The sequence below is a fragment of the Mobula birostris genome, chromosome 5, assembly GCF_030028105.1.
Source record: "Mobula birostris isolate sMobBir1 chromosome 5, sMobBir1.hap1, whole genome shotgun sequence".
Lineage (NCBI taxonomy): Eukaryota > Metazoa > Chordata > Chondrichthyes > Myliobatiformes > Myliobatidae > Mobula > Mobula birostris.
In genome coordinates, this window is record NC_092374.1 from 82289466 (window position 1) to 82316834 (window position 27369).

The 27369-nt window shown below is 44.0% G+C and overlaps 1 protein-coding gene across 11 annotated transcripts in view; it reads left to right on the forward strand.

Annotated features, from left to right (window-relative positions):
• The window catches only part of LOC140197282 (neuroligin-4, X-linked-like), a 320059-nt gene that overhangs the window by 288203 nt on the left and 4487 nt on the right, over positions 1–27369 (forward strand). For all 11 annotated transcript variants that reach the window (XM_072257209.1, XM_072257205.1, XM_072257206.1 and 8 more), the window contains one exon: positions 26436–27225. In XM_072257209.1, the coding sequence (XP_072113310.1) occupies positions 26436–27225 (790 nt within the window). The remainder of the gene's footprint in view (positions 1–26435; positions 27226–27369) is intronic.

A 27369-nucleotide genomic window follows, 5' to 3' on the forward strand; every position in this document is an offset into this window, starting at 1 on the left:
ATATTTTCTTCCAATATTTTCCAAGACTTGGACAAGTCCAAAACATATGAATAAGTGAATCTTCTCCATTGTTACACCTTTCACAATAGGGAGATATATCTCTATAAAAATGAGATAATTTATCCTTGGTCATATAAGCCCTATGAACCACTTTAAATTGCAGGAGGGAATGACGAGCACATAACGATGAAGTATTAACCAATTTAAAATCTCATTCCAAGTTCCTTCAGAAATTGAGGTCTGTAAATCTTGTTCCCAAAGATTTTTAATCTTGTCTAAAGAATCATTTCTCATTCCCAACAACATATCATAAATATTAGATATTGAACCATTATAGAATGGTTTCATATTAAGAATTTCATCTAATATGTTCTTATCAGGTCTATTAGGAAATGTATATAATTGAGATTGCAGAAAATCTCTAATTTGTAAGTACCCAAAAAAAAGGGTTTTTGGTGAACTATATGTAGTACGCATGGGGCAAGGCAGAGTCATCTGCGTGCCCACTGTGCTCCAATCAAGGAACCCTGGAGCACATCCTCAGCGGCTGTGCAAGGGCACTTGGTGAGGGACGGTACAGGTGGAGGCATGATCAGGTCCTGAAGACCATCGCTGAAGCCGTCAGCGCAGGAGTTGAGTGGGCGAAGCGGTCCCGACCCTCCAAGCAGACCATTGCCTTTGTCAGAGCTGGGGAGCAGCCAATACCTGCCAAAAGAACATCTGCAGGCATTCTGACCTCTGCAAAGAACTGACAGCTGTTGGTGGACCTCGAAGGGCAGCTGAAGTTCCCCAACCATATTGCAGCCACCACCCTGTGACCAGACATTGTCCTAGTGTCTGAGTCGACCAAGCAAGTGGTGCTGCTGGAGCTGACAGTCCCATGGGAAGATAGCTTGGAAGAGGCCTTTGAAAGGAAGCTCTCCAAGTACGCAGGACTGGTCAGCAACTGTCAGCAGGCTGGATGGAGAGCGAGGTGTCTCCCAGTGGAGGTTGGTTGTAGGGAATTCGTAGCCCGTTCTTTAGTTAGAGCCTTCAGCATTTTGGACATCGAGGGAGAGAGGAAGAGGAGAGCCATCCGCAGTACCACTGATGCGGCAGAGAGGGCCTCAAGATGGCTGTGGCTCAAAAGAGGGGAACCATGGAGTCATAAGTAGCTAGCCATCTGGACACAAGCTGGGGTCTGATCAGCCCCGGCTGCGTCACCTGGAGGAGGTTGTATGATGTTGAAAGACTTGAAACACCCGATGATTTCAGGAACATCACTGAAGATGTGTCCAGAAGCATCAATAGATGTATGTACACAGCAGTTGACAATTGTTCAAACGAAGAAAGATTTCCTCCCACAAACAGACAAACAGATCCTGGAAACGTGTAATGCCCAACCCTTCCTAAAGCTTAAAGGCTACATCGGTCATAGAAGGCTTAAAAATAATTTTAAAAAATGGGACTAGAAAGGGAAAATCTCAATAAACCAAAGTGTTTTCTAAATTGTATCTAAATCCTTGAAGTATTTTGACTACCACATTTTCAGTTATCTTACTTAAGGATAAAGGAAGTGAAGATCCCAATAGGGAGATAATAGAAAATTCATTAACTGAGTTAGCTTCTAAAGAAACCCACCTGGGACAGTCCTCATGGTTAATATAGTATAACCAAAACGTGAGATTCCATATATTAGCTGCCCAGTAATGAAACCTAAAATTTGATAAGGCTAAACCTCCATTCTTTTTAACTTTCTGGAGATGGACTTTTATTCAGTCGAGGACGTTTATTTTTCCATAATAGAGTCCAGAGAGTCAAAAATGGATTTAGGAATAAAAACAGGTAATGCCTGAAAGAGGTATATAAATTTAGGTAAAACATTCATTTTAATAGAATTAATTCGGCCAATCAATGATAACAAAAGGAGCGACCAATTTGATAATGTTCTTTTTATATAATTTAATAAAGTAAGAACATTTTCTTTAAATAAGTATTTATAATTCTCAGTACTTGTTACACCCAAGTAAGTGAATTGGTTTTGTACGATTTTGAAAGGAAGGTTAATATCAGTTAATGGCAAATTATTCAAAGGAAAAAGTTCACTCTTGTGTAGGTTCAGTTTATATCTAGAAAATTGACTAAAACAAGATAGTAAAGAAAACACAGAAGGTAATGAAGTTTTGACATTAGAAATGTAAAACAATAAATCATCCACATAAAGTGAAACTTTATGGATAGTACCCTTCCGTAAGATACCAGTGATATCGTTAGATTCTTGAAAAGCAATAGCTGAAGGTTCTAAAGCCAGGTCAAAGAGCAAAGGACTCAAAGGGCAACCTTGTCTGGTTCCATGTTGAAATTTAAATAGTTTAGAATTCTGAGAATTAGTAAGAACCTGAGCAAAAGGGGATAAATACAGTAGTTTAATTCATCGAATAAAGTTGGACCCAAAATTAAATTTTTCTAAAATTTTAAATAAATAATGCCATTCAACCCTATCAAAAGCCTTCTCAGCATCTAAGGATATCACACACTCTGGTATCTCCTTAGAAGGAGAATAAGTAACATTTAATAACCGACAAATATTAAAATGAAAATATCAATTTTTAATAAAACCAATCTGATCGTCAGAAATGACAGATGGTAAGGTATTTTGCATCCTATGGGCCAGAGCTTTAGATAAAATTTTAGCATCAACATTAAGTAAAGAAATTGGTCTATATGAAGAACATTCAGTTGGATTCTTATTCTTTTTAAGGATAAGCAAAATAATAGAAGCTTCATAAAAAGATTACGGTAACCTATCTAACTTAAAGTAATCTGAAAAAACTGAAGATAAATGTGGTATGAGCAAGGAAGAAAAAGCCTTATAAAATTCTCCAGAAAATCCGTCAGGACCTGGAGCTTTCCCTGAATGCAACGAACATACAGCTTCGGCTATTTCTTCATGAGAAATACATTGATCCAACTGTTTTCAGTCATCAACAGAAAGCGTAGGGATATTTATTTGGTCTAAAAAGTTATCCATTACAGTATTATCTTTAAGAAGATCAGAACTATAAGATTTAGAATAATATTCTCTAAAAGTATCATTTATTTCTAAATGATCAATTGTCCTAGTACCGTTAGTTTTAGAAATTTCTTTAATCTGTCGTTTAGCACTAGAAGTTTTAATTTGGTTAGCCAATAATTTGCCTGTTTTATCCCCATGGATATAAAATTGACTTTTATCCTTTAAAAGTTGGGTTTCAATAGGGTATGTTAATAAAAAATCATATTTAGCTTTAATTTCAACCTGTCTTTTATATACAGCAGGATCTGAGGTCAAAGCATATTCTTCATCTAATTGTTTCAGTTGTTTGGCTCAATTAATTCTCTCTTTATTAGCATTTTTCTTAACACTTGCAGTATAAGAAATGATTTGTCCTCTAATATATGCTTTAAAGGCATCCCATATGACAAGTCTCAAAGTCTCCTCCACCGTATTCTCTTAAAAAAAGAGTGATTTGCCTCTTCAAAGATTTTTTAAAATCCTTGTCAGATAACAGAGTTAAATTAAAATGCCAGAATCAGTTTGTCTGAGGAAAACCAGGAAGATTTATGGATACTAATGGAATCATTTGGTTATCAATAAAAAAATTGTCAATTCTGTAATATGTAGGATGAACATGGGAGAAAAATGAGTATTCTCTATCTGTTGGATGTAAGAAACGCCATATATCAACAATACCACATTTAGTTAAAAATGAATGGATAATCGAAGCTGTTTTATTAAGTGTTGCTGGTTTAGAAGAGTACCGATCTAAAACTGGGTCTAACCAGCAATTAAAGTCTCCTGCCAACACCAATGAATACAGACTCAGATCAGGCAAAAATGAAAAAAATCGCTCGAAGAATCCTGGATCATCTATATTTGGGGCATAAACATTGGCAAATACCAACAATTTATCCTCTAGCTTCCCTGATACTATAACAAATCGTCCATTAGTATCAGAAACAACCTTGTGCTGAACAAAAGGAACTGTATTTTCTATAAAAATTGAGACACCTCTAGCTTTGGCCTGAAAACTTGAGTGAAAGTGCAATCTTCGCCATCGGTTAAAAAGGCGTTAATTATCAGAATTACGTACATGTGTTTCTTGTAAGAAAACAATTGGGACCTTAAGTTTTTTAATATAGGCAAAAATCTTAATTTGTTTTAAAGGATGATTTAATCCTTTCACGTTAAGACTAAGTAATTTAGTATTATAATCCATTTTATTATTTTAAAAGGATAATCCTTAAGAAGATTAATAAAACTAAGCAATGACCTATGAGATAAGAAAACCAAACAACAGGTTGTGCTAAAAATCCAAAGTAGCTTCCAAGAAAAAAAAACCAACACCCTCTCCCCTCCCAAAGAGAGAAAGTCGACCATAGAAAGTCAACGCCTACAACTAATGATGATACCCCCCCAAAAAAAAATCCTGTTGGTTTAGCTCTAGATAAATTACAAGGTTAGAATATTCCAACTTAGTCAAAACAACAGGTAGTAAAGAGACAATTAGTTCTGGTATCAAAAAAACTCTCAAAGTAAGTATAATATATAATAATATAGACACACAGAAAATTGACTCATTAAAATTTTAATTTCAAAGTAAGACCTTAAGAGGTTCTAAAAAAAAATTGACTACAGGATTCACCAGAGGCAAAATGCACAATTATTCATGTAAGTTTTGTTAAACAGCTCTAACATGACACTTTTAAACTTAACAAAGTAATAGCACATTAAAGTTTTATTCTTAAAATAAATCCTTGAAAAGTCCAGAAGGAAAGAGTTAAGTACAAAGTTTAGCAAAGGTGAAATAAACAGTTATTCATGTAGCAAGTAATAAGCAGTCATTTTACTGACTCTAAATATCCCTGAGCCTGGAGACTGGAACGGAACCATTCTTTGCGATCCATCTTGCAGTGTAATTCTGAGCTTCGCCGGGGACCATAAAGAAGGTTTAAAATCTTTTTTGCAGAATTCTGACATGACTTTTTGAATTTAACATGTTCCCTCATAATATCTGCTGAGAAATCTTCAACGATTCTAATCTTTTTTCCATTAAAGCCAATCATACCTCTCCGAGGTTCACGAATTATGCGGTCCTTTGTTTGAAACTCATGAAAAGCGATTAGCACTGAACGAGGTTTGCTTGTAAACATTCTGTTCGCGGGTATTCTATGCACTTGGTCGATCATTGGTGTCGATTTTAAACTATCAGGAAATAACTGAACCAGAGGGTTTGCGAAAAATTCCGTAGGACGATCACTTTCAGTTAACTCTTCAAGACCAAGAATTTGTACATTATTCCTTCTACTTCTGTTTTCTAAATCAATAATCTTCTGTCTTAGTTCGTCATTAACCTTGGATTGTTTTCCAAAATGCTTTTGCAGGTTCTCATCGACTCTCATCCAGAATCGACAGGATTTCTTCATTCTCTTTTATTCATTTATCATGCTCAGTTAGGGTTTCTTGAATAGAATCCAGTTTTGTGCTTAATTGCTTAATTTCAAAGTCAAGTTGTTGAAACTCTTCGGAGGATTCCTTTCTGAATCGCTGCAGTTCCTTGGGCGCTTCCTTTCTGTGGTTTTACATCAATTCAATAATAGAATCCAAAGATGTAGAAGAATCTTCTTCTTTTTTACCTTTAACAGTTCTCGTAGTCATAGTGTCGGCTCAGGTTGGAAAGCAGGAAAAGTAAAGTAAACTAGGAGCGGCTGTAAAATGCTGTTATTCCATCCACCACCAACAGGAAGAAAAATTGTTTATATTCTAATATACGAACTAATCTAATCCATATGAATATAGAGCAAGGAGTCTGTTAATGTGATTCAATATACTGTATCTGGTATTATTATATTTTGGTTTTGGTTTTATAATATGTATTCTCTTGAACTCTGTATTCTATATATAGAAATCAAAATCAATAAAAATATTGAAAAAGAAAGAAAGGACTGTGTCAGAATCTAGTGACCATCTGGAATGTGTCTGTATTTTCTGACCATTAATAGTGTGACTGTTTTTACTGACCATTGGAAGTGTGTCTGTATTGACTGACCATCAGGTATGTGTCTGTGTTTACTGACTATCAGGAGTGTGTCTCCATTTTCTGACCATCAGGAGTGAGTGTGTATTTACTGATCATCAAGAATGCGTGTGTTTTACTGACCATCGGGAGTGTGTCTATGCTTACTGACCATCGGGAGTGTGTCTGTGTTTGCTGACCATCGGAAGTGTGTTTGTATTTACTGACGATCTGGATTGTGTTCGTATTAATGACCATTGGGAATTTGTACCTACTGATCAACCTGGAGCGTGTCTGTGTTTACTGACTGTCGGTAGTGTGTCTGTATTTACTGAATCAGAAGTGCGTCTGTGTTTATAGACTATTGGAAGCGTGTCTGTGTTTACTGGCCATCGAGTGTGTGTCTGTATTTACTGACCATCGGGAGTGTGTCTGTATATCCTGAATATCGGGAATGTGTCTATGTTTACTGACCATTGGGAGTGTGTCGATATTTACTAACCATTGAGAATGTGTCTGTCACCAGTGTCTCGGTGTTCACTGACCTCCATTTGTGTGTCTGTATTTACCGCCCATTGGGAGTATGTCGGTATTTAATGATCGTTGGGACTGTGTTGTATTGACTTACCATCAGGAGTGTGTTTCTATTTACTGGCCAATGGGAGTTCATCTAGATTGTTTGACTATCCGATGTCAGTATTTACTGATCATCCGGAGTGTGTTGGTGTTTACTGACAATTGGAATAGTGTTGATATTTACAGTCCATCAGGTGTGTGTCACTCATTTGAATCAGATTAGAATCAGGTTTAATATCCCTGGCATAAGTGGTGAAATTTGTTAACTTAACAGCAACAGTAAGATGGAATACATGATGATACAGGGAAAAAAATAAACAGATCAATTACAGGAAGTGTGTGTGTGTGTATGTATGATACATTTAATTTCAAATAGTATAAAATGTGAAAGTATAAAAGTGAGAAACAAAAGATGCTGGAAATCCAAGTAACACTCACAAAATGCTGGAGGATCTCAACAGGTCAGACAGCATCTATGATCAATGGAAAAGAGTCCAGTCGATATTTCAGGCCAAGACCCTTCAACAAGACGGGAGAAAAAATGCTGAGGAGTAGATTTGAAATGTGGTGGAGGGCAATTTACTCCTCAGCTTTTTTTCTCCAGTCCTGCTGAAAGTTCTCGGCCCAAAATGTTGACAGTACTCTTTTCCATAGATGCTGCCTGGCATAATAAATGTGAGGTAGTTTTCATGGGTTCAATGTCCTTTTTGGAATTGAATGGCAGAGGGGAAAAAATTGTTCCTGAATCAAGGAGTGGGTTCTTTCAGGCTTCTGTACCTCCTTCCTGACAGTAACGATAAGAAGGGGGCATGTCCTGGGTTATGGGGGACGCTGCCTTACTGAGAAGCTGCTCCGTGAAGGTGTTCTGGACACTACGGAGCTCACTAATTTTTCTAATTTCTGTGGCTTCTTTCGATCCAGTGTCATGGCCCTCCCCCTCCCCATACCAGACAGTGATGCAGCTGGTCAGAATGCTCTCCACCGTGCATCTGTTGAAGTTTTCAAGTGTCTTGGGTGACAAGCTATATATATAGCCGTTGTCTTGCCTTCATTATAGCTGCACCCCTAGGATAAGTCCTCAGAGATATTGTCACCCAGGAACTTGAAGCTGCTCACTCTCTCCACTTCTGATCCCTCTATGAGGATCGGTATGTGTTCCTTCGTCTTACCCTTCCTGAAGCACACAGTCAGCTCTTTCATCTTACTGACGTTGAGTGCCAGGTAGTTGCTGCGACATCACTCCACTAGTTGGCATATCTCACTCCTGTACGTCTTCTCATCACCATCTGAGACTCTACCAACAATGGTTGTATCATCAGCAAGTTAAAAAAACGGCATTTGAGCTGCACCTAGTCATACAGTCATAGGTATATAGAAAGTAGAACAGTGGGCTAAGCACACCCTCCCCTACCGAGATGCACCAGTGTTGATCATCAGCGAGGAGGAGATATTATCACCAATTTACACAGATTGTGGTCTTCAGATTACGAAGTTGAGGATCCAATTGCAGAGGGAGGTACTCGAGGCCCAGGTTCTGTAACTTATCAGTCAGGATTGTGGGAATGCTGGTGTTTAAAAAATGCTGAGCTGGAGTTGATGAACAGCATCCTGACAGAGGTGTTTGTGTTGTCCAGGAGATCTAAAGCCCTATGAAGAGCCATTGAGATTACGTCTGCCGTAGACCTATTGTGCCAAGAGGCAAATTGCTGTGGGTCCAGGTTCTTGCTGAGGCAGGAGTTCATTCTAGCCATGACCAACCTCTCAAAACATTTCATCACCGTAGATATGAGTGCTGCTGGGCGATAGTCATTAAGGCATCTCACACTACTCTTCCTGGTCACTAGTATAATTGTTGTCCTTTTGAAGCAGGTGGGAACTTCTGACCATAGCAAAGAGAGGTTGAAAATGTCCTTGAATACCTCCACCAGTTGGTTGGCACAAGTTTTCAGTGCCTTACGAGGTACTCCATCGGGCCTGCCATCTTACAAAGGTTCGTCCTGCTGCAACACAGCTTGACATTGGCCTCCAAGACACAGATCTCAGGGTCACTGGGTGCAGCAGGGATCTTCATAGCTGTAGTTATATTCTCCCTTTCAGAGTGGGCATAAAAGGCGTTACTGGCTATCTATCCCACAAATCGCAGTAACATCTTCGTAAAATCTCCTCTGCACTCTCACAATTTCAATGGTACCTGAAGCAAGGAAGTAACGTTGAGGTTTTATAAGGCATTGGTGAGGCCTCATTGGGGTACTGTGAGCAGTTTTGGGCCTGTTATCTCAGAAAGGAGGTGCTGACATTGGAGAAGGTTCAAAGCAAGTTCACAAAAATGATTCTGGGACTGAAAGGCTTGTCATATGAGGAGCGTTTGATGCCTCTGGGGCTGCACTCAATGGAATTCAGAAGAACGAGGAGGGATCTCATTGAGTGTTGAAAGGTCTCAATAGAATGGATGACGAGAGGATATTTCCTCTGGTGGGAGAGTCTAAGACCAGGAGACACAGCTTCAGAATAGTTGGACGTCCATTTAGATGAAAAGGAATTTGTTTAGCCATGGAGTGCTAATTCTGTGAAACACGTTGCCACAGGCAGCTGTGGAGGCCAAGTCTATGGGTATATTTAAGGCAGAGGTTAATAGGTTCTTGGTTAGTCAAGGCATGAAGGGATACTGGGAGAAGGCAAGAGATTGGGGCTGAGAAGGAATATGGATCAGCCATGATGAAATGGTAGAGCAGACTCAATGGGCCAAATGGCCTAATTCTGCTTCTCTACCTTATGGTGTTAACTTTCCTATAGCAGGGGCGAGCCAAAGCATTCAGAAGCACATGTCAGTATTTGCTTAACTCTGGGAGCTTGTCAGTACTTACTGAATATAGGAGGTGTGTCATTATTTACTTATTTTAAGGACTCTGTCAGTATTTACTGATCCTCGGGAATGTTTCAGTATTTACTGATCATTGGGAGTTTGTCTGTATTTGCAGATCACCGAGAGTCAGACATAAAAACAGAATTCTGGAGAGACTCAGCAGGTCAGGCAGCCTGTATGGAGAGAGGGAGAGAGAAACAGAGTTAACCTTTCAGGTCGGAGACCCTTCGTCAGAACTGGGAAGGTGAGAAAATAAGTTAGTATTAAGTTGTAGAATTGGAATTGGAGGGGTGGATAGGACAAAGGGAATGTGCTTGATAGGTTCAGGCCAAGGTTGTCATTAGGCCAAGCTCTTCAGATGTGTGGATTACACTTGGTGGCAACATTATTAGGTACACCTGTACACCTGCTTATTAATGCAAATATCTAATCAGCCAATCATGTGGCAGCAACTCGATGCATAAAAGCATGCAGACATGGTCAAGAGGTTCAGTTGTTGTTCAGACCGAACATCAGAATGGGGAAGAAATGTGACCTAGGTGATCTTGACTGTGGAATGATTGTTGATGCCAGATGGGGTGGTCTGAGCATTGCAGAATCTGCTGATCTCCTGGGATTTTCATGCACAACTGTCTCTAGAATTTACAGAGAATGGTGCAGAAAAACAAAATAAAAATAGCATCCAGTGAGCGGCAGTTCTGTGGACAAAAATGCCTTGTTAATGAGGGAGGTCAGAGGAAAATGACCAGACCGGTTCAAACTGACAGGAAGGCAAAAATAGCTTAAGTATCCACTGGTTAGAACTGGTGTGGGGAAGAGCGTCTCTAATGCACGACCCATCAAACCTTGCAGTGGATGAGCTTACAGCAACAGAAGACCAAGAATGTACACTCAGTGGCAACTTGGGTTCGGTCAGGAGATAACTAATAAAGTGACCACTGAGTACACAGATGAATGAAGTAATTACTGATCAGCAGGAGTGTATTGGAATTTATTGATTATTGGTTATTGGTTAAGTGCCTGTATTTGGTGATCACAATAAGCACTGTTAATCAGAATCAGAATCAGGATCAGGTTTAATATCACTGGCATATGTCGTGAAATTTAACATAGCCGCAGCAGTACGTTACAATTAAATTAATTAAAGGCATCCGTTAGTCTTGTGAGACCATGGATCTGCGCCTGGAAAGTCTTCACTCTCCAGGACATAGGCCTGGGCAAGGTTGTATGGAAGACCAGCAGTTGCCCATGCTGCAAGTCTCCCCTCTCCACGCCACTGATGTTGTCCAAGAGAAGGGCATTAGGACCCATACGGCTTGGCACGGGTGTCGTCGCAGAGCAATGTGTGATTAAGTGCCTTGCTCAAGGACACAACACATTGCGTCAGCTGGGGCTCAAACTCACGACCTTCAGGTCGCTAGTCCAATGCCTTAACCATTTGGCCCCGTGCCCACACTACGTTGCAATATGTAATCATAAAAACCATCAATTACAACAAGAAGTATTTCTAAAACTTAAACAAGTAGTGCAAAAGGAGAGGGAAAAGATAGTGAGGTAGTGTTCATGGGTTCAATGTCCATTCAGGAATTGGATAGCGGAGGAGAAGAAGCTGTTCCTGAAATGTTGAGTGTGTGTATCAGGCTACTGTACCTCCTTGATGACAGCAATGAGAAGAGGGCATGTCCTCGGTGATGGGGGCCCTTAATGATGGATGCTGTCTTTTTGAAGCATCACCTTCTGAAATTGCCTCTAATGTTGGGGTTGGGGGAGGCTGGTGCCCACGATGGAGCTGACTGAGTTTACAACTTTCTGCAATCCAGTGGCCCATCCACACCAGACGGTGATGCAACCAGTTACAGTGCTCTCCACGGTACATCTGTAGAAACCTGCAAGTGTTGCTGATAACATTCCAAATCTCCTCGTACTCCAAATGAAATGTAGCCACTGTCATGTCTTCTTTGTAATTACAATAGCATATTGGACCCGGAATAGACCTTCAGAGGTATTGACACTCATCAACTTGAATCTATTCTGATCCCTCGATGAGGACTGGTGTGTGTTCCCTCAACTTCCCTTTCCTGAAGTCCGCAATCAGCTCCTTGGTTTTACTGATGTTGAGTGCAAAATCGTTGTGACACCACTCAACCAGACGTTCTCTCTCACTCCTGTAACTGTGATAAACTTCTACAGATATGTGGTGGAGAGTATATTGACTGGTTGCATCACAGCCTGGTATAGAAACACCAATGCCCTTGAATGGAAAGTAGTGAATACCGGCCCAGTCCATCACAGGAAAAGCACCCCCAACCACTGAGCGTCTTTAAAAATTAAATAACTAGTGCACAAAGAGAGGGATAAAAGAGTAGTCAGGTAGTGTTCATGGGTTCAATGTCCATTCAGAAATCAGGTGACAGAGGGGAAGAAGCTGTTCCTGAATCTCTGAGTGTGTGTCTTCTGGCTCCTGTATCTCCACCCTGATGATCTGGGTGGTGGGAGTCCTTAATGATGGATGCCATCTTTTTCAGTCCTTCAAGATGTCCAGGATACGATGGAGGCTAACACCCATGATGGAACCGGCTGAGATTACAACTATATGCAGCTTTTTTGGATCCTGTATAGTGCCCCCCTCCCCATACCAGACAGTGATGCAGCCAGTAAGAACGCTCTCTGTGGTACATCTGTAGTTAGTATGTGGAAAACATTGAGAATTTTTCTACATCTACTGATCAGCACGAGTCTGTAAGCATTGAAGGATTATTGGTATCATTTTAATATTTTGCAATAATTGCAACATTTTCACTTTTTACGCTTGAGTGGAGTTTATTTGGATTGATATTTCCTGATGTTCCCCAGTCCTTTGTTAGCTGTGTTTTCCCCTGAACGCTAGAGGGGTTCCATATGCATAGTTTGAGGTCAATCCTTGGCATCCATTGGCAGGACTATCTCACAAAACTAGAGGTCCCCAACAGAGCAGGGACAACGAGTGTTGACGCCATGATTGTAAAAGCACGGCTTCGGTGGTCATGCCATGTCATATGCATGAAGGATTCCCGAATCCTCGAGCAGCTACTATATGGCGTGTTTTCACTGGGCAAGAGGAATTGAGGTTCAAAGACTGCGCGGGCCAGGCTTGTACCGAAATGTGCGCAGACCGAGGTGGCTGGAGAGCCCTGGTTAGAACCGCTCACAACCTGGAGAGGAGTTGCTGATCGCTGTCTGACAAAGAAGGAAAGCAACAGGAGCAGCTCGACTTCCAGATCCAGCACTGTTTTCATGTCCTTTTTGTGGACGTCCATGTCTCTCACAACTTGGACTCAGCAGCCACCTACGAACACATGACAGAACTGCACAAATCTAACAGTCATCGTCGGATACGACCAACAGCCAATCATTCATCATAGTTTGGCCCTAAACAGTATTGTCATCTACAGGATATCCTCGGGGAAGGATTGATATTATGAGGGATTTCACTCCCCCACACCCCCTGCACACCCCATGTTTGGTCATAAATGCAAATCATTCACAGTGGAGCATTATTTTCTCAATGACATCCCTGGAAGTGTGCCAATGCTTCGATGGATACTGTACCAATGCATTGACATTTGCACAGCAGCTCCCAGGAGAGTGTTGATCTTTGTAGGATGTCCCTGGGAAGGTGGTGTTAGTGTTGTCTTCATATCTGCAGCAGATTCTGTCAAATGTGTGGTTACTCACAGAGGTGCTGGATGTGTATTTATGTCATGGTGGAGTCCCTGGGAATCTACACTTACTGGAATGCTGCCGAGAATTGTCAAATACCATGAGTGCTTCTGTAATATTTGCAGTAGGCCCAGGTGTAAGTGGATAGTTGCAAGGTATCCCCAGATGTGATAGTATGTCCGGAGTATCCACGGGTGCGTATCAATATTTGTGAGGTATCCCCAGGTATGTTAATACTTGTGAAGTATCCCCAGGTGTGTGTAGACATTTTTGAGGTAGCCTCAGGTGTGCTAAGACTTGTAGAGTATCCCTAGATGTGTAAGAATATTTGTGTGGTGTCCCCAGTGTATGTGAATATTAGTGTGGTGTCCTCAGATATGTGTGAATATTTGTGAGATATTGCCTGGTGTGTTAGTCCTTGCAGAATATCCCCAGGTAAGCGTTTATATTTGTCAGGTATCCCAAGGTGCATTAATATTTGTGGATTATCACCAGGAATGTGTGGGTATTTGTGAGGTTTTTTCCCGTGTGTTAGTGTTTGTGGAATATCTCCAGGTATGTGTGATTACTTGCGAGGTATCCCGAGGATTTTTGATACCTCTGGGGTATACCCAGGTGTGTGTGAATATTTATGAGGTACTCTCGGGTGTGTTAATTTCCATGGCGTTTTGCAGGTGTGTTGATTTTCTGTGGGTTCCCTAGGTAGTTTGTACTCTTCTGATGTGCTGATATTTCCAGGTTTTGCCCTGTGGATGTGAGGTGGAATCTGGGAGGAGGGGATTGATGGGAATTGTCGTAGGGATGAGAATGGGATTTTCCCTGTTTTTTTCAGAGGAGTTTTATTTGGTGATTATGGCATCACATTATTGCAATATTATGTTGCTCCACGATTCACACTCTTTGCAGATTAAAATTACAACACAACCTGTTCCAACCAGAACGCACCTAAACCCCTGTGGTGGTGTTTACTGTGTAAATCCTGCCCCTCAAAACCCATTGTAGCTATGGGCAGTGCATACTCCTCCAATGACACCTGGGCATGGATGTAACCCTGTAAGAGGGACAGGCTGCCCTAGGGCAGAATCCCAGCTCTTATTCTCAATACCTCAACTGAGAAACTTGCCAGTGAATAACTGTGTGGTCTCCAAAACATGTCCTATGCCTTTGCATCTATGGATGACTCTAGATCTATTCTCCACAACTTTAATACGATTGTGCCTGATTCAGCAGGAATCTCAATTCTGTAGTCTCGTACTTCCGCAGTAACCTTTCACCCCTTCACTTCACAAGAATCTGTCTTTGTCTATTTTGGTTGTTTGTAAGTGTTTGTGTGTAGTTTCTCATCAATTCTCTTGTATTTCATTGACTCTGCCGTGAATGCCCGCAACAAATGAATCTCAGAGTAACATATACATACTTTGATAATAGATTTCATTTGGACTTTGAACTTTATGAAATATACAAAGATTCAAAGATTCAAGAAACTTTATTGTCATTCTAACCGTACATCAGCTCTGCAGGGCAGAATGAGACAGCATTTCTCAGGGGCAGTGAAATCATAACATAACAAACGCAACACTAAATAATAAACGTAACAATAAATAGTAAAACACAGCAGCCATATGTCAGTTAAAATCAGTTATAAGTGTCCAGTGCAAGTTAAAAGTGTCCAAAGCAGAGTCAGGTGGAGCAGCTATTTAGCAGTCTAATTCCCTGTGGGAGGAAGCTGTTTAGTAGCCTTGTGGTTTTAGTTTTGATGCTCCTGTAACGTTTGCCTGATGGCAGAATAACAAGCAGTTCATGGAGAGGGTGTGAGGGGTCTTTAATGATGTACCGTGTCTTCTGGAGGCATCGACTCTGAAAGAGGTCTTGGACAGAAGGTAGGGAGACCCCAATAAACTTCTCTGCTCCCCTAACCATGCTCTGCAAGGCTTTTTTGTCGACAGCACTGCAGCTGGAGTACCAGGTTGTGATGCTAAAGGTCAGCACACTCTCAACCACGCCTCTGTAGAATGTAGTTAAGATGTTAGTGGGGAGTGATGCTTGTTTAAGCTTCCTCAGAAAGTGCAACCTCTGCTGGGCCCGTTTCACAATCCCAGTGGTGTTCCTGGACAGGTGAGATTGTTCGAGATCTGCACCCCAAGGAACTTGATGTTTTCCACTCTTTCCACTGTGGAGCCGCTGATGCTGAGGGGTGTGTGCTCAGGCTGAGACCATCTGAAATCAACGATCACCTCCTTGGTTTTGGTGACATTAAGCATCAAGTTGTTATCCCCGCATCAGCTCTCTAGGTGTTTGACCTCCTCCCTGTACATAGTTTCATCATTTTTGCTGATGAACTCCACCACTGTGGTATCGTCTGCAAATTTAATGATCAGGTTCTCCTTGAATCTGGCTGCACAGTCATGTGTTAGCAGTGTAAACAGCAACGGGCTCAGCACACAGCCTTGTGGGGATCCAGTGCTCAGTGTGATGGAGTCAGAGATGTTCCTGCCAACACGGACTGACTGTGGTCTCTCTGTCAAGAAATCCAGAATCCAGCGACACATGGCAGTGCTAAGGCCAAGCAGTTACAGTTTCTCCACTAGTCTCTGCGGGATGATGGTATTGAACGCTGAACTGAAATCAACGTACAGGATTCTGGCATAAGTGTCTTTGTTGTCCAAGTGAGAGAGAACTGTGTGCAGTGTGGTGGATATTGCATCCTCCGTAGAGCGATTTGGACGATAAGCAAACTGCAGAGGATCCAGTGATGAGGGGAGGCTGGCTCTGATATGAAGCTTGACAAGCCGTGACTTCCAAGGACAGTGGTGTTCTGCAAAGGTCCGTGTTGGGATTGCTTCTTTTCACATTAGACCATAAGACCATAAGACGTAGGAGCAGAATTAGCCCTTCGAGTCTGCTCTGCCATTCAATCATGGCTGATCCTTTTTATCTCCTCCACAACCCCAGCTCCCGGCCTTCTCCCGGTAACCTTTGATGCCATGTCCAGTCAAGAACCTATCAATCTACACCTTAAATACACCCAACGACCTGGCCTCTACAGCTGCATCTGGCAACAAATTCCACAAATTCACCACCCTTTGGCTAAAGAAATTTCTCAGCATCTCTGTTTTGAAAGGGCGCCCCTCTATCCTGAGGCTGTGCCCTCTTGTCCTGGACTTTTCCATTCATGGGAAACATCCTCTCCACATCTACTCTGTCTAGGCCTTTCAATATCCAAAAGGTTTCAATACGATTCCCCCCTCAGCCTTCTGAATTCCAGCGAGTACAGACCCAGAACCATCCAATGTACCTGGTATGAAAACCTTTTCATTCCTAGAGTCATCCTTGTGAACCTCCTCTGGACCCTATATACATCAACAAAGTTGGATGATGGAATTGATAGGCTTGTGGCCAAGTTTTCAGATGATACAAAGATGGATGAAGGGACAGGTAGTGTTGCGGAGGCTGGGAGCCTGCAGAAGGTCTTGGACAGATTGGGAGAATGGGCAAAGAAGTGGCAGATGGAATATAATGTAGGGAAGTGTACAGTCATGTACTTTGGTAGAAGGAGTAAAGCTGTAGACTATTTTCTAAATGAGGGAAAAAACTTAACAATCAGAGGTGCAAAGGGACCTAGGAGTCCTTGTGCAGGATTCCCTAAAGGTTAATTTGCAGGTTAGGTTGGTGGTGAGGAAGACGAATGCAACTTTAGCATTCATTTCGAGAGGACTGGAATATAGAAGTAAGGATGTAATGCTGAGGCATTATAAAGCATTGATCAGACCACACTTAGAGTATTGTGAGCAATTTTAGGCTCCTCTTTCTCAGAAAGAATGTGCTGGCATTGGAGAGGCTCCATAGGAGGTTGACAAGAATGATTCCAGGAATGAAAGTGCTAACATATGAGGTTCTGAATAACTTCACTCAACTTCTCCTGCACCATCATTGAAATGTTTTCACATCTAATGGACTCACTTTCAAGGCCTCTTCACCTCATGTTCTTGATATTTATTGCTTATTTATTTATTTATTATTGGAATTTCTTGCTTTTTGTATTTGCACAGTTTGTTGTCTTTTGCACAGTGTTTTAACACCCAAGTTAGTACAGTCTTTCATTGATTCTATTAAGGATTTATTGAGTTTACATGGAAGAAAATGTATCTCAGGATTGTTTATGGTGACATACATGTACTTTGATAATAAACTTACTTTGGACATAACTATAAGTGACCTATATCCTGCTATATCCTTTGACATCCTTCTTCAAAGTTCAAGGTCAAAGTCAAAGTAAATCTATAATCAAAGTACATATACGTCACCAAATATGACCGTGAGATTGATTTTCTTGCAAGCATTCACATTACAACGTAAAAATACAATAAAATCAATGAAAAGCTGCTCACAAATAAAGATTGACACAACTCCAACGTGCAAAAAAAGACAAATTAAGCAAATAAATAAATAATAAGAACATGAGTTGTAGAGCCCTTGAAAGTGAGTCCACAGGTTGTGGAATCAGTTCAGTTTGGTGAGTGAAGTTAGCCACGCTGGTTCAGGGGCCTTATATTTGAGGAACAGCTTCTTTCCCAATGTGATCAGAAATCTTTATCTCTACTTCTTGCACCTTATTTGTATACCTGCACTTTTTCTATTATGGTACCATCATTTATGTCTTTGTTTTGCAAGATTGGTCCTGATGGCACTCTAAAGTTTTTCACTGTATCTGGGCACAGTGACAACAATGCTAAGCCAACCAACCAATGTGTGATGCTCATGTTGCAGTTCACTGCCACGCTCACACAGACACAGGGTATAAATATTGTGAAAGCCAACTTATTTACAGCTGCTGCACTGTCCATTACAAACGTGATTAACCTTAGTGAACACTGTAATGAGCCCTTTGGGCCTGTGTTGGGGCACTGGAGAAAGTTCGGCTGCAAGGCTTTTAGAGCACATGGATTGGTTAATTTTTGTTTAATAAAAGTTATAATCATTTTGAGTTCCTCGTGTTTTTCTCAAGCAGCTCACCCTTTGTAATGTGGTCTCCTGGCACCTTCTGTTGAAGCTTGTAAAATTTATTTTGATAGGCTTGGGGATTCTGTGTTACTTGTACTACTTAAGTGGATGCCCGATTAGCACTACCGCTGGGGTCTTAGTTTTGAGAAAGTTATATCTCGCAGTGTCGCTTGGTCAAGCCACTGATATCCTTTTGGAATTAGTGTGAATAAACTCTTCATCACTATCTCTACGTCGGAGTCTGTCTTTCCTCTGCACTTGTGTTCCAATAGTGCCAGCGCACCCACATTGTGACAAACATTCACTTAAATTAAAATGAATTTTGCACAGCTTAAGGGAGAAAATAAATAGAACAACATCCGCACAAGTTGAAAGAGACAAAAATAATACTGTACAAATTAGTGTTCAGGTTTCTCAGATCAGTTTGGGAACTAATGGCAGTAGTGAAGAAATTGTTGAACCTTCAGTGGGTCTTCCCCTTCTCCAGCCCTTTATCTCTTTCCATATAACAATTACAGCACGGAAACAGGCCATCTCAGCCCTTCTAGTCCGTGCCGAACTCTTACTCTCACCTAGTCCCACCAACCTGCACTCAGCCCATAACCCTCCATTCCTTTCCTGTCCATATATCTATCCAATTTAACTTTAAATGACAACATCAAACCTGCCTCAACCACTTCTGCTGGAAGCTCGTTCCACACAGCTACCACTCTCTGAGCAAAGAAGTTCCCCCTCATGTTACCCCTAAACTTTTGCCCTTTAACTCTCAAATCTTTCACCAATCTACTTCCCAAATCTTTACTTCACCCCTCCCCCTCTCCTGGTTTCACCTGTCACCTGCCATCGTGTACTTCATCCTCCCCTCCCTCCACTTTCTTACTCTGACCTCTTTCTTTCCAGTCCTGAAGAAGGCTCTCGGCCTGAAATGCCGACTGTTCACTTCCAAAGATGCTGCCTTATCTGCTGAGTTCCTCCAGCACTTTGAGTGTGTTGATTTGGATTTCCAACAAACTGTCTCGCGTTTGTGACCATATCACCATATCTGTTTCCTCAACTCTGTCTTGAGATCCAACCCACTACAGACTGGTAGATGGAGGTAAAGTAGAGTCAGGCCACGCTGTCAGGAGTGTTCACTCCCCTGGCTCGGGAGGAGCTGTCTTCTGCCCTTCCGCAACTCCGGAGGGGTAAGTCCCCTGGCTTAGATGGACTGAGTGTAGAGTTTTATCAGGCTGTCCTAGGGGTTGATTACAGCCTTGTCCTAGGGGAGAGCCTAGCCACCGGGGAAATGCCCCTCTCATGGCGGAGAGCTGTCGTGGTCCTACTGCCCAAGAAGGGAGACCTCTGCCTGCTAAAGAACTGGTGCCTAGTCTCCCTCTTGTGTGCAGACTACAAGATCTTCGCCCGGGCAATGGCCAACCGTCTTGGTTCAGTACTGAGACAGGTGATCCATCCTGGCCAATCTTACACAGTCCCGGGCTGCTCCATCCAGGACAATGTCCACCTAGTATGGGACCTGATTCACCTGCCACAGGAGACTGGGTCACAGGCCGCGTTTCTTTCTCTTGACCAGGAGAAGGCGTTTGACCGGGTAGACCACAGTTTCCTAGTGGGCAGTCTGCAGGCTTGTGGGCTCGACCAACACTTTATGGCCCGAGTTCGGCTCCTGTACTCTGCCGCAGAGTGCCTTGTTAAGATCAATGGATCACTGGCAACGCCCATTCCCTTCAGAAGAGGAGTATGTTAGGGGTGCCCCATGTCTGGTCAATTGTATGTGATCTGTGTTGAACCATTCCTGAGCCGCCTTCGGCAAAGGCTGATGGGTCTGGTTCTGCGTGAGCTGGACATGGAGGTCGTCCTCTCGGCCTACGCCGATGATGTACTCCTCATGGTGACAGATCCCAATGACCTGCAGAGGATGGGTGCGAGTGCCAAGAAGTCTTCTCGGCGGTATCCTCTGCTAGGATCAACTGGGCGAAATGTTCCAGACTCTTAGTGGGTCAGTGGCAGGTGGACTCCCTGCCAGAGGAGGTGAGAGCTTTTGAGTGGAGCACCAGACGTCTCCTCTATCTGGGAGTCTACCTGAGTCCTTCTGGGGAGACCTGGCTGGCAAACTGGCAGGACCTGGAGACAAAACTCATGGCCCGGCTGGGGCGCTGATCAGGCCTTCTCAGGGTGCTTTCCTATCGAGGCAGGGTGGTGGTCATAAACCAGCTGGTGACCTCCATGTTGTGGTACTGAATGGTCACTTTGGCCCCTCCTGCCCCCTTTGTCGTGAGAATGCAGAGGAAGCTAGTGGACTTCTTCTGGGGTAATAGGAAACACTGGGTCTGCGCAGCGGTCTTGAGTCTCCCAGTGGGAGAGGGCGGACAGTCACTGGTATGCGTATGTGCGTGACTGGCAGCTCTCCGCCTCAGGACTCTGCAGAGATTTCTGTACGCCGAGCACCCTTCCAGGTGGCACGTGTTGGCGATTTTCTTCCTCCAGAGGGGCTGCTGTCTTCACGAAGAGATGCAGCTACCACCGGTGGGCGTCAGCCGTGCTGCTTTGCGGAGTCCATCCGGCTTCTAAAAGGACCTACTGAGAGTCTGGAGCATGGTCGCCTCAGGCCGGGAATCCCCTCCTCTGGTAGAGTCCTGGCCGACCCTTGCCCTGCCTCAACGGATGTCGGTGCGGCTCAGGTGTGTGGAATGACTCAGGCTGAGCTGCTCGTCGGGCGCAGACTTCGCAATCTTATCCAAGAGCCAAGCCCACACAACTTGAGCCGTCTCTCCTCGACACCCACAATCCCGTTCAGGGATGTAAGTAGGAGGTACCTGTATGGGCTGCTGCTCCACACCCTCCACTTCCTAGCTGTCGTCCACTGTCCCGACACGCCATGGCGGTCGGTCTTTCCACCTGGAGGTGAAGGAGGGTCCCCAATGAAAGTCCCTTTATGAGGGAGTTCTTCCCATGTACCTTGGGGATCTGGGGTGGAGGCTGCTGCATAGAGTGATGCCTTGTAATAAATTCTTTAGTTTGTACACGGATCTCCCAGCTGCATGTCATTTCTGCAAGCTGGAGGAGTCTGTGTACCACATGTACATGGAGTGTGTGAGGCTGCAGCCCCGTTTTGTGTATTTACGTGGGCTGCTTCTCGCCTTCTGGTTGCATTTTAGCTCCACCCTATTTATATATGGTCATCCAGTGAGGAAGGGGGGCAAAGAGGGATGAGGATGTCCTTGTCAACTTGCTCCTGGGGCTGGCGAAAACTGCCATCCGTGGGTCATGGAAACGGATGGCGGGAGGATCTGCCCGGGCAGACTGCCTAGCAATGTTTAAGGGGTATGTTCGTGCCCGGGTAAATATTGAAAAGGAACATGCGCAGTCCACCGCGACCATAGAGGCGTTCAGGGACCGTTGGGCTCCGCGGGGGGTAATTGCCATCATTGACAGAGATGGAAACATTTTAGTATAATGTGTATTGTCTATTTGTAGTGAAGTAATTGTGTTAGTCACTGTTTTGTATATATAGCACCGAATTTGTAATAAAGATATTTTGTATAGAAAAAAAAGGAGTGTGCAGGGAGTCAAGCAGGGAGCTAAGAATGCAACCTCATGTTGAAGTTAATCATTTTAGAGATTTTGTTGCCTGTCCTTACTCTTTGTGGTCAGTTGGTCAGGAAGTCAAGGATGCAGCTGCAGAGGGGGTGGATGCGGTCTGGTCTTGGAGTTGGGAGATGAGATAGTTTGGAATTCCGGTGTTGAAGGCAGAGCTGTATTGAATAATGAGGAACCTGATGTGGGTGCCTTTGCTGTCTGGGTGCTCCAGAGATGAAGGTAGGGCCGGGGGATGGTGTCTGCCTTAGACCTGCTTTCAGTGGGTCGAGGTTGTCTGGGAGGCTGGAGTTAATGTGTGCCATGACCAGCCTCTTGAAGCACTTCATGGTGGTGAAGCCACTGGCCACTGTCATTAAGGCACGTCTGTTATGTCTGAAGCTTCAAAACGTTAAATTAATTCAAAGGAAGACGCAGGCCAAAATGCGGGTCTAATTTTGAGTTTACTTTCAGTGAGGCCACTCATATCATGTGGTAGCGTGATGACGTATGCATTGAACGATTTTTATATATAACTCAAAATTAATCATTTAAACAAAGAAACATATATACAATATCACTCGAATTGTATTGAAATATTCGAATAACTTTACTTATCTATCTATTAAGATACAGCCTGGAATAGGCCCTTCTGGCCCTTTGAGCCACGCCACACAGCAATCCACGTATTTAACCCGAGCCTACTCACAGGACAAGTTACAATGATCAATTACCCTACCAACCGGTATGCTTTTCGAATGTGGCGGGGGGGGGGGCAACCGGAGCACCCGGAGGAAAATACAGTCATGGGGAGAACACACAAAGTCCTTACAGGCGGCGGCAGGTATTGAACCTGGGTCACTGGTATTGTAAAGTGTTGTGCTCACCACTGTGCTACCATGCCACCCTGATGGTGGAGCGAGTGGCGGTAGTCAGTGAATAAGGCACAGTAGTCATTTAGCATGTTACCTTGTTTTCTTGGGTACTGGGATGATAGTGGTCTTCTGAAAGCAGGTGGGAACTGTAGATTGGATTATGGAGTGGTAAGAAATGTCTGCAGATAACCCCAGCAAGTCATCAGCACAGGATCTAAGGACATGGTGTGGGTTCACTCCCCAGAAGACTGATCATAGGTCCAGGTGCCCTGCACGCTCTCAGGGTAGGTGGGGACATCTCAATCTCCCTCTGTACAGGACATACAGAGAATGCATTGAGCTCAGGGCGAGGGATGCATTGTCGTGGGTAACGCTGCCTGAGTTTGTTTAGTATCCTGTTGCAGCATGTGAGATACTTGGAAGTCCTCATGCAGGATTTCCCAAACATAAATTTGCAGGTAGAGCTGGCAGTGAGAGAGGCAAATGCCATGTTAACGTTCATTTCAAGGGAACTAGAATATAAAAGCAAGCATGTAATGTTGAGGCTTTATAAAGCACCAGTGAGGCCTCAGTTGGAGTATTGTGAGCAGATTTGGGCCCCTTATCTTAGAAAGGATGTGCTGATATTGGGGAGAGTTCTAAGGAGGCTCATGGGACTGATTCCAGGATTGAAAGGGTTACCATATGAGAAGTGTTTGATGGCTCTGGGACCTCACTGAAACCTATCAAATTTGAAAGGCCTCAATGGAGTGGATGTGGAGAGGATTTTTCCGGGGGGGGGGGGGAATGTAAGACCAGAAGACACAGCCTCAGTATAGAGGATCATCCATTTAGATCAGAGAACAGGAGGAATTCCCTTAGCTAGAGGCTAGTGAATCTGTGGAATTCATTGCCATTGGTGGCTCTGGAGGCCAAGTCATGGGTATATTTAAGGCCGAGGTTTATATTTTCTTGATTAGGGCATGATAGGTTATGGGGAGAAGGCAAGAGTTTGGGGCTGAGAGGAAAATTGGATCAGCCATGATGAAATGGCAGAGCAGATTCAATGGGCCAAATGGCCTAATTCTGCTCCTATATCTTGTGGTCTTAGGGTCTATACTGAGGTAGTGACTTAGTGTTGTGCAGTTTGGTTCAAGAACCGGATGCTTTACGGGAACCAACTGTCCTTGAGTCTGGTGGTGTGGGACTTCAGGCATGGATGTAAGGTTGTTGGAAAACAGACTATAAAAAGGACAAAGGGAGAGGGACTAGTCAGGTTCACTGTCATCCACGCTAGTACGGGTGCAATGAAAATCTTACAGCAGCATCACAGGTACATAGTGTCACAAGCAGGGGTCAGTTTTAAAAGAAAAGATTTTTTCAATGAGTATGTAGATTGTATTTTCTTGGGCATGCAGTGTTACTTGGATTGTTAACCTTTTATGTCTAATTGTTAGTCTTTGGATTAGCTCTGGGTTTTCACTTTGTGCTGCAGGTGTCTCATGTGGTATCATGGAGAGTGTTAACCTCTCTTTGTATTTATCACCTTTATTCAATTTGGGATAATGGAATTAGCACGGGATTTTCAATGTCTTGTATTACAGTTGTGGTCTTTGGGGGTTACTGATTCGTCTGGACACTGGGGCTGTTTGATTGGACCTGAATTCTTATGTGTTCCAGCTTGTATTTTGGGGGGGGGGGGGGCAAGTCAACCCCTCTTTGCTCAGTTATTGTATATCCTTGTCAGGAGAAACACTGACCAAGTTCTTCTATGTAACGTGAGTGAACTCAGTTCTTCAAGATTCTGTGTAATGCCCGAGTTCTTGTTAGTCTTGCTAGTAATTTCTGTCTTAGATCTTTTGTTTTGGTTGAACTGCTGAAGTCTCTGGGATTTCTGAGCTTGAGTTCGCTCATGACCCTGACACACAGCATCAGATACACAGCATTCATGAGGAAGACATAAATTATACAAGGAAGAACACGATCTGAACATTGTAATCAAAGTGGTCATAGTGTCGCTAAACTGTAGTGATTAGGGTTGTGCCAGTTGTTTCAGGAACTGAATGGTTGAAATGAAGTAGCTGCTCTTGAACATGGTGGTGTGGGACTTCAGGCTTCTGTACTTCCTGACTGATGGTGGCTACAAGAAGAGTGCATGGTGGGGATCTTTGATGATGGATGTAGCCGCCTTGAGGCCACACCACCGGTAGCTACAACCGATGGTGGGGAGGGGTGTGCCTGTGATGTATCGGGCTGAGTCCACTCCTCCCTGCAGCTTCTTACATTCCTGCACGTTCGAGCCGGTGTACCAGACCCATTCCGATCATCCGGTTCCTGAACCTGCTGATGTAGGACTTCAGGCTTCTGGACCTCCTACAAGAAGACGGCACGGTAGGGATCTTTGACGATGGAATCCTGGACACTCCAACCATTCCTGAAGAGTTGGCAGCCTTGCCCGGGCCTCAAGGTATCCACACCCACCCTCCCCCACAACTCCAAGGTGGAGAGCGTGTCCTCCAATGCACTCACCAGCATCTGGTGATGGAATTGTGGAGCTGCTAGAAATGGGGGTATCAGTCTGCCTCCCTTCCTTCTCCCAACCACAATGACAACCAAACAGGGTGGAATTGACCATCATGGTTTTCACTGTGGTTTCTCTTGGCAGAAGGACCAGTAGACATCCGAGCTCGTTCTCCATTTGGGTGTTGACTGTTACTGAAATGAGGCTGGAGGTCAAGAGGTCAAGGTTCATGCATCTTGACCCCCCCCCCCCCACCAAGGTTAAACGTACAGCAGAAGAGATGGGACAAGATCTGTGTGTGGTGGGCCTTGGGATGAGGCACTTCTGTGAGAGGGACTGTCAAAGATGGGTCTGTTCCCTGAATGTGGATAAGATTTCAGAGAGGGGTGGCGTGTCAAACTTAACATCGGGACCATGAAGGGAAGCCGGCTATGGGCTGGATGGGTTGTAGATTTAATGGGCTAGAGAGTAATAACTAAAGACATCTTTAACACAGGTAGAACCACAGCCTCACAGTGACAGAGATCTGGGTTCAAACCTGACCTCTGGCAATGTCTGTATGTGGAGTTTGCACATTGGCTCCATGGGTTTTCTCTGGATAATCCAATTTCCTCACACATCCCAAAGATGTGTGGACTTGGTGGGTTAATTGGCCACTGTAAATTGCCCCCACCCCTGATGGGGAGAATCTGGGGCGGGGGGTGTTGGTGGGAATTAGGGAGGATGAAATGGAATTGGTGTAAATGATCGATTATTGGTTGGCATGGACTCGATGGGTCGAAGGGCCTGTGTCCATGTTGTACCTCTCTATGGGGAGGGGGAGGGACAGATTGAAATAACACTCTACAAGAAGGAACTGGATGATATCTGTATCTGAGGGAGATGGAGGAAGAGAGGATATGGAGATGTCGAATGAAAGAAACAGCCCACAAGGGTGTTGGAGGAACTCAGCAGGTCAGGCAGCAACTATGGAGGGGAATAAGCAGTTGAGACTCTTAATGATGACTCAGCCTAAAATGTAGACTGCTTATTCATTTCCGTAGATGCTTCCTGGCCTGCTGAGTTCCTTCAGCACTTTCTCTGTGTGTTGCTCTCAAGATTTCCAGCATCTGCAGAATCTCGTGTGTTTCTGGCAGGAACAGTTTACAAAGGGCTGGCACGGGAGGCTGGGCTGAACAGCCTCCCTCTGCGTCACAGGGGATGAATGATAGAGGGAAGGGGCTGGCGTAGACCAATCAGAATGCATAAGCTGGACAGAGTGAAACACGTTGGCGGGAAGCCCCGCCTCATCTCTCCGTCTTTTCCACTTCCAGGTCTCTTCCAACGGGCAATTGCGCAGAGTGGCACTGCCATCTCAAGCTGGTCCGTCAACTACCAGCCGGCTAAATACACCAGGATGCTGGCCAAGAAGGTGGGCTGCAACTTTGCTGAGACTGTGGACATGGTGGAATGCCTGCGGAGGAAGTCCTACCGGGAGCTGGTAGATCAGGACATCCAGCCCACCAGGTACCACATCGCCTTTGGGCCCGTGGTGGACGGTGATGTCCTCCCCGATGACCCTGAGATCCTGATGGAGCAGGGGGAGTTCCTCAACTACGACATCCTGCTGGGCGTCAACCAGGGCGAGGGTTTCAAGTTCGTGGAGTCGCTGGTGAACACAGAGGATGGCATCTCAGCCAGCTACTTCGACTTTGCCGTCTCCAACTTTGTGGACAACCTCTATGGCTACCCAGAAGGCAAGGACATCCTTCGGGAGACCATCAAGTTCATGTACACAGACTGGGCGGACCGCGACAACGGCGAGATGCGGCGCAAGACCCTTCTGGCACTCTTCACTGACCACCAGTGGGTCGCGCCGGCCATTGCCACCGCCCGACTCCATGCCGAGTACCAGTCGCCCACCTACTTCTACACTTTCTACCACCACTGCCAGAGCGAGATGAAGGCCGTGTGGGCAGATGCAGCGCATGGCGACGAGATCCCCTACGTCTTCGGCATCCCCATGATTGGTGTCACCGAGCTCTTCCCCTGCAACTTCTCCAAGAACGACGTCATGCTCAGCGCAGTGGTGATGACCTATTGGACCAACTTCGCAAAGACCGGGTTAGTTCACACTCAGTTCAAAGCACCCTACTAGACAAAAGAGGGGCAGAATGGCCTGTCGGGGGTGGTTGAACTGTCTGGGTCTATACTCCTTGGAGTTTAGAAGAAGGCGGGGACTCTTTTGATTAGTAAAGGCGCCAAAGA